The sequence below is a fragment of the Hypanus sabinus genome, chromosome 10 (assembly GCF_030144855.1).
Source record: "Hypanus sabinus isolate sHypSab1 chromosome 10, sHypSab1.hap1, whole genome shotgun sequence".
Lineage (NCBI taxonomy): Eukaryota > Metazoa > Chordata > Chondrichthyes > Myliobatiformes > Dasyatidae > Hypanus > Hypanus sabinus.
Window position 1 is genome coordinate 69,784,166 of NC_082715.1, and position 12,963 is coordinate 69,797,128.

The 12,963-nt window shown below is 40.2% G+C and overlaps 2 protein-coding genes across 2 annotated transcripts in view; one reads left to right on the forward strand and one right to left on the reverse strand.

Annotated features, from left to right (window-relative positions):
* mcph1 (microcephalin 1) overlaps positions 1 to 12,963 on the reverse strand; it is a 288,336-nt gene that overhangs the window by 142,374 nt on the left and 132,999 nt on the right. The window lies entirely within an intron of this gene.
* The window catches only part of LOC132400743 (angiopoietin-2-like), a 102,226-nt gene that overhangs the window by 55,524 nt on the left and 33,739 nt on the right, over positions 1 to 12,963 (forward strand). Inside the window, exons 6-7 of the mRNA XM_059982041.1 lie at positions 4,398 to 4,499; positions 7,958 to 8,124. Of these exons, the coding sequence (XP_059838024.1) occupies positions 4,398 to 4,499; positions 7,958 to 8,124 (269 nt within the window). The remainder of the gene's footprint in view (positions 1 to 4,397; positions 4,500 to 7,957; positions 8,125 to 12,963) is intronic.

Genomic DNA, 12,963 nt, shown 5'->3' on the forward strand with positions numbered 1-12,963 from the left:
CCCAATACCAGACAATGATGCAGCCTGTCAGAAAGCTCTCAAAGGTACATCTATAGAATTCTTTGAGTGTATTTGTGACATACCAAATCTCTTCGAACTCCTAATGAAGTATAGCCACTGTCTTGCCTTCTTTATAACTGCATTGATATGTTGGGACCAGGTTAGATCCTCAGAGAACTTGAAACCCAGGAACTTCATTCTGCTAACACAAGTACTACACAGGCGCTTCACTCACTTCTCCATTGTCATTTCACTAATAAACAGTATCTGTGTCATTCAAAGGTTAGCTTTATTTATCAAATTTACATCTAAACACTATAACATACAGTGAAGTATCTTGCTTGTGTCAACAACCAACATAGTCCGAGAATGTGCTGGGGACAGTCCACAAATGTCACCATGATTCCAGTGCCAACATAGCATGCCCACAGTTTCTAAACCTAATCCGTATGGCTTTGGGACGTGGATGGAAACAGGAGCACCCAGATGAAACCCACATGGTTATGGAAAGAATGTACATATTCCTTACAGACAGTAACAGGAATTGAGCCTCATTCGCTGCTGCTGTAAAAAGTTATGCTAACTGCTTTGCTACTGTGCCGCCATTAGTGGCCATTATCTTGTAGTTCTTCATATGGAGAAGGTTTCAACCAAAAATATTTTAACTATAAATCAAAATATTACACTCTGTCATAACAGTCAAATTTAAATAATCCCTAGTGGAGACCTAGCTCTATTAAATTAACTAGTTCTACCCAGAGCATGTTCTTAAGTATGAAAGCAATCACTTTTCTACCCTGCCAAAAAACATGTTGACATGTTGCAAATGATCAGAAAGACATTCCAAAGCATCTGGATTTAAGTTGTCATTAAGGAGTAGAATAATCCATTTGGACAGCAATCTATAGCTGAATGAACAAATGTTTGCCAAATAATTTAACCTACACGTGCTCATCCTTTTGATTTCACTGAAATAGGTTTGAAACAAAAGCTCAACTTTTATACTGTCATTTAGTATTCATACAACTACGCAGCCACTGATTCCACTTTGATTAATCCATTCAGGGATCCTGATGTTAAACACTTACACTGTCTCAAAAGAGGCTGATATGTCTGACTGAGCTGATGACCAACTGAGGACAAAGATGTCTCTAATATATTTTTAGACTGTTTTTCCCTCAAATGTTGAGTACTTTATACAGAGAAGAATTTTATGACATGTAACCCAAGTTGCTTTGCAACGCTCAAGCCTCGCTTGTATTCAAAACTTAATTTTCAGAGTTTAAAGTTCAAAGTAAATTTATTATCAAAGTATTGTATTTATTTGTCACCATATACTGGGATTCACTTTCTTGGAAGCATTGACAGTAAATCAACAACTCAATAAAAATCTACAAAGACTGACAATCAGCCAATGTGCAAAAGAAGGCAAACTGCACACATAAAAATAAAACAAATGAATAGAAAATAAATAATGTGGGGGAAATTATTGCTGTTCTGAGCATAATGCACGCACCACTGGTTTATGAAAAATAGCATTAAAAAACTGATTTTGAATCGTAGTTTAGTAAAGCATATTTCACAATATACAGTGGAAGTGTAAACTCCAGCTAGTTCTCAGCTATCTTTCTGCCCAGGACCACGTTGGGAAATTTCCATTTTTAGCATCTTCCAAAGGCCACAGGTTTTCACTGGAGCCATGCAGGAAACATGGCAGCCAGTCTGTGCTTTTCAAGCGTTCATAAAGGCAATGCTGTTAAGACCAGATAACTTAATATTGAAAGAAAGAAATATTCACAACAATGAGAACAACTCTGCTCTGCTTTCTTTTGAAAGTACTGACCACAGAGTCAGATGGCAGGCAAGGCCTAGTTTAATATCCAAGTAAACAAATTCCTCCTCCACTGAAGATCAAAGGTTCAAAGTAAACATTATCAACATCCATACTGTGTATTTCACCATTTACAACCCTGAGATTCATTCTCTTGCAAGCATTCACAATAAATACAAAGAAACACAGTAGAATCAATGAAAAACTGCACAGAACAAGTTGGACAAACAACCAATGTGCAAAAGACAACAAATTGCTAATACAAAAAGAAAAATTAATAATAATAAACAAGCAATACATATTGAGAACACGAGATGAAGAGTCCTTTAAAGTCCATAGGTTGTGGGAACAGTTCCGTGTTGGGGAAAGAAAGCTTTGTTTGTCACACAAAGCTATACTTTATGTACATCGAAACGCACATTTGCTTCCTGTGCCAACATCGCATGCCTACAACTCATTGATCCTAACCCGTACATCTTTACAATGTGGGAGGAAACCAGAGAACCTGGAGAAATCCTTACATGGTTCAAACGCGAGGACATGATTTAAGAGTTAGGGGGCAGAAGTTTAAGGGAAACACAAGGGGGTATTTCTTTACTCAGAGAGTTATAGCTGTGAGGAATGAGCTTCCTGTAGAAGTAGTAGAGGCCAGTTCAGTTGTGTCACTTAAGGTAAAATTGGATAGGTATATGGACAGGAAAGGAGTGGAGGGTTATGGGCTGAGTGCGGGTAGGTGGGATTAAGAGTTCGGCACAGACTAGGAGGGCCGAGATGGCCTGTTTCCATGATGTGATTGTTATATGGTTATGGGGAAAACAGAGAAACTCTTTCATGACAGCGGGGGTAACTGAACCCCAATCGGTGATTGCTGTAAAGCCCACTCTGCTTGAAGGGCTGCGGCAGAGTGAATGGCAACATAGAATTTTGAGTTTGTTCTTGCTTTTATTATGAATTGAATCCACATGTGCAGCTTCACTGGAGGAACTGGGACAGGTGCAAAGAGGAGAGCAGAATGATGAATTACTTTGCTAGAGAAGACAGACAGCTTTCAGTGCCAGTAACCAATGCTTTTCTATAATAAGGCAAAGAGATTCCTCTTCAAAAAATGTAGCATATTGTGACAATAAGGTATACAGTATCTGAAAAGGTATTGGAAGATATGACCCCACAGGAACAGGCCTTTTGGCCCACAATATTGTGTCGAACCAATTAAATTAGAAATCAAATGGCTAACTAAACTAAAGGGGAGGGGAAGGAGGACAAGCTAGAAGCCAGGTTAGTGGGAAAGGTAAAGGACTGGAAAAGGAGGAATCTGATAGGCCTGTGGACCATGGGAGAAAGGGAAGAAGGAAGGGCAGCAAGGAGAGGTGATAGGAAGGTGAGGAGAAGCGGTAAGAGACCAGAGAGAATAGCAGAAGACGAGAATAGAAAAAAAAAAGTGAAAAAAATACTGGAAGCAGAACTTGATGTTGATGCCATCAGGTTGGAGGCTTCTTAAACATTTCTGCACCCTGAGAGTGGCCTTGTTGTGACAGAAGAGGAAGCCTCTCACCTGAAGACGTGAACATTGATATCTCCTTCCAGTATATTTTTTTCTTCTTCTGCTCCAATTTCCCTCTTCTATGCTGCACTCTTCTCCTCACTTACCTATCACTTCCCCCTGGAGTTCCTCCTCCCCTATTAGATTCCTTCTTCTCCAGCCCCTTACCTTTCTCACTGATTAGGCTTCACCTATCACCATCTAGCATGTCCTCCTTCCCCTCCCCACACCTTTTGATTCTGGTGTCTCTTCCCGCTTCTTTTCCAGTCCTGATGAAGGATCAAAGCCAGAAATATCAACCATTTATTCATTTTCATAGATGCTGCTTGACCGGCTGTGTTTCCTTAGCATTTTGTGTGTGTTGCATTAACAGAATCTCTTGTGCATATGTTGAGAAATTTGTTGCTTTGCAGCAGTATAACACAATATGTAAAATACTATAAATAAGAAATATATGAAAAATAAATTAAATAAGTTGTGCAAAAATAAGAGCTAAAAATAGCGAGGTAGTGTTCACAGGGTGGTTCATTGTTCATTCAGAAATCTGATGGTAGAGGGGAAGAAGCTGTTCTTAAAACACTATGTGTCCTTTGAAATTACAAGTTCTGAAATCCATATTGCTTGCATGAAAGAGTTCGTATTTCTACTTGTGTTGAGAGTTACACTTAATTTAAATTTGTACATAGTTATTATTCCAAATTCAGCTTAAAGTTAAAGTACTTTGGGGAACTTTTCATGCCCTTTAGTGCTATTTCATGTTTCAAGCTTCCAAATTTAGACAGAGTGTAAACAATATAAAACAAAAGATTATTGTTGCTGAGAAGTGCTGGAAGCAGTCAAGCTAGTGAATTAACCATTGGATAAGGAATGTGCTACGGTACATTAAAGCACGCTTGCATGTCATTTTCCAATTGCATTAATAATGCCACCTTCCCAAATGGAAACATCATTAGATGATAGAATGCAAACATTTCCGAAGTCAAGAACTCAGCAGTCGACTGCGATGTATTTGTCTTCATACAATAGGCATTTTGTGAAATGAAAATCCATGGAGGAGGATGGACTGTGATACAACGACGCCAAGATGGCAAGACAGACTTCCAGCGCACATGGAGAGAATATAAAATGGTAAGGGCTGTTTGCTGTAGTACTCCCTTGTCCTGTTCGGTCCAAATGATGAAAAGCACAAAACCTGACTGTAGTCTTTAAATATCATTGAGGATGGTTAAGGTAATGAGGATCCTCAGTTTTGCTGTTGAGTAAAGGTTGCTTTTGGTCTTTGCACACGGAATGGAAGAGGACCATAATACATTTAATGTAATCTACATCAATTTCCTGTTTATAATAGCACAAGTCAACTGCAACTTGTTACGGATTTAGAAAATAGAACGTAGAACAATACAGCAAGTACAGGCATTTTGACCCACAATGTTGTGTTGACCTTTTGACATACTCTAAGGTCAGTTGATGTAACCCTTCCCTGCAACATACCCCTCCACTTTTCTATCGTCCATATGCCCATCTAAGAGTTTCTTAAATGTCCCAAATATACCTGCCTCTAACTCCACTTCTGTTGTGGTGTTCTATGTACTCAACAGTGTGTGTTGAAAAAATACTACCTATGCCATCCCTCCCTGCCCCCATGCTCTCTTGCAATCATCTTAAACTTATGCCCCATTTTTGTCCTGGTAGAATGTCTCCGACCATCGATCATGGTGCTCGTATGTCTTATCATCCAAATGGACACTCCAAACACACACTCTGCAACGGATGAACATAGAGCACTACAACACAATAAGGTTCTTCAGCTCATGATGTTGTGCTGACCTTTTAACCTACTCCAAGATCAATCTAACCCTTCCCTCCAACATAATGCTCCATTTTTTTCTATCATTTATGTGTCTCCCTAAGAGTTTCTTAAAGGTCTCCAATGTATCTGCATCTACCACCACCCCCTGGCAGGGCATTTCATGCACCTACCATTCCACTCAGTCAAAATTTTTTAAATTTCTTATGAATTATCTGGCAGGGTCCACCATCACCTTATAAACCCCTCACCTGTCAAAGTTGAATTGCTTTAATAATGTTAAGCACCCAAATAAGATTCTCGACTTCTTGTCAGCACCAGTGAGCCTGTCTCCATGCTGACAGACGTGTGGGGAAGGCCAAACAGGGTGGCAACAGGAAAAGGATGACAAACACCAAAGGGTGAGGCTGGAAGGAATTGGGGATTAGAGGAAGAGCTTGTTTAATTGGAATTCTTGGGAATTTGGGGCTCGCAGGTGAGAAGGAAACTGTGATGGGCAAGAAGGCAGTAAATTAGTTGCAATTAATGCTTTTGCCATAATCTCTACAAGCAGAAAGCTTATTGGATATAAACAACACACACAAAATGCTGGGGGAACACAGCAGGCCAGGCAGCATCTATAAGGAGAAGCACTGTGGATGTTTCTGGCCGAGACCTTTCATCAGGACTCATTCGTGTAGATGCTGCCTGGCCTGCTGTGTTCCACCAGCATTTTGTGTGTGTTGTTTGAATTTCCAGCACCTGCAGATTTCCTCATGTTTGCTTATTGGATATAAGCTGTTTTAATTCAAATTCATGTCAAATGTCTACTGCTGCAGAGTCTCAATGGGTCTATTTGAGTAGCTTGAATATTTGTAATGTTAACAGATATAAGAATGTTTAAGGTATTTTTATGGTGGTTGTGTTAACTCTTAATTTTTTATTTATTTATTGAGATACAGCACAAAACAGGCCCTTCTGGCCCTTTGAGCCGTGTCACCCAGCAACCCCTGATTCTAACCCTCGCCTAATTTACATTGACCAATTAACCTACCAACTGGTACGTCTTTGGATTGCCGGAGGAAACCATGCCATTCATTCACATCACAGGTGGCTGTGCCATGCATGAACTCTGATTCCCTTCACCTTCAAAACTTGCTCACGGATTGGACTCTGGGTCTGAAAGCTCCCTGCTGTTGTCTATCTACTGGGAGAAGAAATTTCTTCTCACCTCAGACTGAAATACTGACATGTTACTTTCTGACTGCAAACACATCTTTGCAATACAGCAGCCAGGAGAAAACATCATCCCTACACGTGATTAAGGGTGATGAAGTTCTGATAGAGGATCTTGGTCCAAAATTTCGACTGTTTATTCCTCACCATGGATGCTGCTTGACCTGCTCTTCCTCCAGCACTTTGAGCGTTTTCCTCAAGATTTTCAGCATTTGCAGAATTTGTTATGTTTATCCTTTCCAGCCCATACAACTGAATGTTTCAATCAGTTATCTCTCTTCTCCAAGGACAGGTCACACCCCGGAATAAGTTTCAGAGAACAACACAACATGGATACGAACATACTGTGGCCTAACCAGTCCTTGCCTGTGCCCGAACCAGTCTCATCTGGTCTACTGAGAGAGACACAATTTTTTGCAGTCAGCACAGATCCCTCCAGGCCCTTGCCCTCCATGAACCTATTCAAGTTCTTCCCAAATATGATCAATCTTCATTGTTCTAATGGAGCATCGAGGGGTTCTAAGCTAGTGGGTGGCATGGTAGTGTAGTGATAAGCACAATCACCTTACAGCACCAGCGATCACCAATCAGGATTTGATTCTTGTCTCTGTCTTTAAAGAGTTTGTACATTCTCCTATAACCATGTGGGTTTCCTCTGGGTGCTCCACTTTGCTCCCAACATTCCAAAGACATAAGGGTTAATAGACTAATTAGTCACATGGATGTAATTGGACTTAGTTGGAGAGTTCGGGGGGGGGGGGCCTTACTTTCAATCTCTCCTTGCACTGACTGCCTCTCTCCTGCTATCTCATGTCCTCCTACTCCACACATACATTCCCCTCATCTCCTCAGCCGCCAGTGTGGCCAGACCAGAGAACCCTTTGACGGTTCTGACACACATCCCAAGTGGGAGTATATAACCACGGTGAAAGCATGTCACAGCTGCTGTATAATAGTGATTGTGCAAACCAACCCTTAACTTCACCTGAGTGGGCAGGGCGGGGTTAACTGCAACACCTCTTCAGCAGAGCAACCCACACCTGGGCAACAACATTTCAAGTTCAAAGTAAATTTATTATCTAAGTACATATGTGCAGCCATATTCTACATTGATATTCATTTTCTTGAGGGCATTCACAGTAAATACAAATAAACACAACACTAGCATTGAAAGACCTCACACGAAACTGTCAAATAACCAATGTACAAAAGACAACAAACTGCAAAAACAAAAAGAAAATGTATATAAGCGATGAACATTGAGAACATGAGAAGTCAAACCTTGAAAGTAAGAATATGTTGTGAGAACAATAGAGTGTAGGGGGTGAATAAAGTTATTCCCTCTGGTTCAACACAGAATGGATGAGGGGTAATATGGTTTCTGAACCTGGTAGTATGGGTCCTGGGCCTCCAAGAACAGAGCATGGCCTGGATGGTGCAGTTCTTGATGATGGATGCTGCTTTTCTGCAACAGTGCTCCATCTAAGTATGCTCAATGATGGGGATGGCTTTACCTCAAATGCTGAAAATTAGATATCACTAAAAAAAATGTATTGCTCCACAGGGATTTGGTGACCCTGCCGGAGAACACTGGTTGGGAAATGAATTTGTCTACCAATTAACCAATCAGAAGAACTACGTCCTTCGAATCCAGATGAGGGATTGGGAAGCTAATGAGGCCTTCTCACTGTACAACCAGTTCTACTTGGACGATGAATCACAAAAATATAGGTAGGTACTTCAGATACTTTCTTTCGAGCACAAGTTAATCAGCATGTTTCTGTATTTTTAAAGAGCACATTCAAAAGTCAACTCCTTTAAAATTATTAAACAAATTTTTGGAAATAATTTCCACTTTACTACAGCTAAATGCAGGACAGTCCTAGAGTTGTGCAACAGAGACTCTAGCTACCCATGTCCATGCCATCGACATGAATTCCATTTTCCGACGTTAGGACCACTATCGTTTTGCGCCTTGCCCTTTTATCTGTTTAAATGTGTTCTAAACTTACCAAATGCATCTGATTCTATCACCTCCTCAGGCAGTACATTTCAAAGATCAAATTAAATTTATTAAAAAATGCAGGCCTTCCGTTGGTCGGAATCAACCACGGATGCTGTATCCCATCTGTCACACACAAGCCAGGACAGTACAATATGGAGAGCAAGCTATTGAATTATCAAAGAACATAAATGCAAATTACATATTTGATTAGGGAACTTAAAGTAAAGCAACCCTTAGCAGGTCGTGATCAAAATATGCATGATAGAATAAACCCTCCAGTTTGGGAGGGAGAAGATACAGTCAGATGCATCTGCATTCCAGTACAGTAAAGTGAATTACAGAGGCATGAGAGAGAAGCTGGCCAAATTTGATTGGAAGGGGGCATTAACAGGGATGATGGCAGAATAGCACTGGCTGGAGATTCTGGGGTCAATTCGGAAGGCGAAGGGTAGATACATCGCAAAGATGAAGACGTATTTTAAAAGATGGATGAGGAAATCACTGCTAACGAGAAATCAAATATAGTATAAAAGCAAAAGACAGGGCATATAATATAAGAACCTCACACACAAAAAGGACGAAGGGTCTCAGCCTGAAACGTCGACAGTGCTTCTCCTTATAGATGCTGCCTGGCCTGCTGTGTTCTACCAGCATCTTGTGTGTGTGGTTTGAATTTCCAACATCTGCAGATTTCCTCGTGTTTGCATATAATATAAGAATTAGTGGGAAGTTAGATGATTAGGAAGCTTTAAAAAACCAACAGAAGTTAACTAAAAAACTGTAAGGAGAGAAAAGTTGAAATAGTAAGGTAAGTGAATTAAAATATCAAAGAGGATACCAAAGGCTTATTCAGATATATATCGAGTAAAAGAGGTGACAGTGTATGCCAGAAACCTGCTCACCATCTCACCTCCCTCTGGGTCCTCTCCTCTTTCCTTTCAAACTATTGTCCACTCTCCTCTCCTTTCAGATTTCCCCTTTTCCAGCCATTTATCTTTCTAACCCACCTGGCTTTACCTATCACCTTCTAGCTACCCTTTTCATATTCCCCCACCATTTTATTCTGACTTTTTCTCCCTTCCTTTTCAGTCCTGAAGAAGGATCTCAGCCTAAAACATTGACTGTTTATTCATTTCCATAGAGATGCTGCCTGACCTGCTGAGTTCCTCCAGCATTTTGTGCGTGTTGCTTATGATTTCCAGCATCTGCAGATTTTATTAATAATTATTAAAAGAAAGTCCCATCACTTTCAAATTATAGAAATGAAGTGATATCAAGGGTATGGAATAACCCAAGAGATCAAGTTTTACTGTTGCTGTAACTGGAAAAATAGCCAAGCTGTTTATTGATAAATACAACCTAAATACAATGAAAGGATTTTTGAAATTTACGTGTACGATGATCTATAAATTTGTAGATGACACAAAAATAGCTCTTGTTGATAATGAAGAAAGTTATTGTTGAGTACAAGAGAGCTTTATTTATTTAGGGAAGTGGGCTGAGATGGTGGTGAGTGTGTGGAACAAACTGCTAGAGGAAGTGGCTGAGGCAGGTAAAATGGTATCATTTAAGAAGGATGAGGTGCATGGGCCAAACGCAGGAAACTGGGTGGGCAGCATGGACTGATTGGGCCAAAGGGCCTATATCCATGCTATTTTGCTCTATGACCATGATTCCTTTAAACTTTTGGATTTTATGCATTTGGGACAAGCCTTAGATCTGGAGCAAATGATTAATCAAGGACTGACTAAATTCTGATCATAAAAAAAGGAGATGTCCTGCAAACAAAATGTATAGGCAGGCAAATACCGACTGGACTACAAAGGTTGTGCTGTATTTGCTCTGCTGTAGGGTTTATCCCAGAAATGTCGACAACTTCTCCTCCCCTGCACCCCCCCAACAACAATGCTCCTGATCCTCTGAGTTCATCCAGCAGACTGTGTGCTGCTCCAGATTCCAGTGACTGCAGTCTCTTGTGTCTCTGTACTGTATTCATGACAGCAAGAGCATTATGGCTAGTTTCCCCTCTCCTCCCTACCCACAAACACCCAGGAGAGAGACAAACTCTGAAAGAAAATAACAGGCCCAACAAGGATTAAAAAAAAACTTGGGAAAATTCCTCTGCAGGCAATCAAACTCACTCCAAGGAATTATTAACTATGGATAAGGATTATGTTCAGGCAGAACAGATTTAGTTTAATTCAGCATGGACATTGTGTGCTTTTATTCTGTGCTGTACTGTCTTACATTCGAAGTATTCACTATCCTTCAATTCAAACAATGTGAAACGATACAATGCACAGTTCAGTTTTTCTGCTTAGAGTCATAGAGACATACAGGATTGAAACAGAGCCTTTGGCCCAACTGATTCACGCGGATGAAGACTCCCATCTACCACGTTTGGCCAGTACCGTCCAAGCCTTTCCTATCGATGTGCCTGTCCAATTGTCTTTTCAATGTTGTTTGTGTCCCTGTCTCAGCCACTTCCTGTGGCAGCTCATTCCATATATTGACCATTTTCCAGGTGAAAATTTGCCCCTCAGGTGCCCATTAAATCCCTCCACTTTCACACAAATCCTCAGAACCTCTAGTTCCTGATTCCGACACTCCAGGAAAAAATAATTGTGTGCATTCACCCTATCTCTGCCCCTCACAATCTTATTCACCTCAATATGTTCACCTCTCAGTCTCCTACACTCCAAAGGATAAATTCCTAACTTAAATAATAGGCGAAATTTCCTCAAGGTTTGCATAACATTAGTCACATACAGTATATTCAATATTGTTATATCACATCAGAGATATAATTACATCAGGCTGTTGTTTATTGATTTAACACAATCACACCCTAAGTTCTAATCAACAAGCTCCAAAACCTAGAGCTCTGTACCTCCATCCGCAAATGCATTCTTGACTTTCTCACTGGGAGTCCACATTCTGTGTGGATCAGAAATAATATCACGTCCTTGCTGACAATCCTTGATGTGTGCTTAGTTCACTGCTCTACCATCTTGACAGCGACGAGTATGGGGCTAGGCACAGTTCAAATGCCATTCATAAATTTGACAAAGATGTAACTATTGCTAGCTAAATTTCAGATGGTCACAAAGAGGTGTAGAGGATCAAGACAGATCAGCTGGTTGAGTGATGATGCAACGACAATCTTAATTTAAGTAAGACAAAGGAGTTGATAGTGGACTTCAAGATATGGAAGCCGAGGGAACACACCAGTCCTCTTTGAGGGAACAGCAGTTGAAAGAGTGAGTAGCTTCAAGTTCCTGGGCGTCAACATCTCTGAAGATCTATCCAAAACTCAACAGATTGATGTAATTACAAAGATGGAACAGCAGCAGCAGCAATATTTCATTAAGAGTTTGGAGAGATTTGGTATATCACCAATGACACTCGCAAATTTCTACAGGTGTAAATACACTCTCTGGTACGGTGGAGCCATTGCACAGGATTGGAAAAAGCTGCAAAATGTTGCAAACTCAGTTAGCTCAGTCATGGACACTAACCCCACCTCCACCCCCTCCAACATCAAGGATCCTGGGAATGAAAAGGTTAATGCATGAAGAGCATTTGATGGCTCTGGGACTGTACTCATTGGAGTTTAGAAGAGTGAGAAGAGAATCTCACACTGAAACCTATCAAACATTGAAGGGCTGAGATAGAGTGGATGTGGAGAGGATTAATCCTATAGTGGGGGAACCTCGGACCCAGGGTCCACAGCCCCCGAACAGAGGAATGTCAATTTAGAACAGAGATGAAGAGGAATTTCTTTAGCCAGAGGCTGATGAGTTTGTGAAATTCATTGCCGCAGACAGATGTGGAAGCCAAGTCATTGGGCATATTTAAAGTAGAAGTTGATAGATTTTTTGATCAGTAAGGATGTTAAAGGTTACAGGTGGAAGGCAGGAGAATGGAGTTCAGAGGGAAAATAAATCAGCAATGATGAAATAGTGGAGCTGATTTGATGGGCTGAATGGCCTAATTCTGCTCTTATGTTTTTGGTCTTGTTAACCAAAAAATCATAAACAATTTTTTTCGCAAGTCTATTTCAGCATCGATATTTCAGTACAGTTTTACAACTGACAGAAGTTGTTTCCTTCTTTTGTGTGAAAGCAGTGAAGTGTCGCTACATAGAGCACAAACCCAAATACAGCAGTTTATTTACCTTGTCCCTACCATCATAAAAAACACCTTATAACCTGCTGAGGAGTCTTCAGGGGATTTTGTAAAATGCATCAATAACAATTACATTTTTAACCCAAGTAAACCGAAGAACAGCTAGAAAGTTGTGCTCTGCTGCTTCACATCCAAGCTAAATATTTTTGCATCTGGAAACAATTTTATATCTTTAGCACTATAAACTTTGGAAAGATTATGTAACATTCCGCAAAATCTGTAAAAGTAAACTGCAATTTCTCTGAGTAGGTTATACATTTTAGTGTAAACTCCAGTGAAATCAAGTAAAAGGATATTTCCTTTCTAATGTTTTTTTTATACTTGTGGCAAAATCAATGATTTTACCATGACAACCAATTTTTTCAGCTAAATCTGAT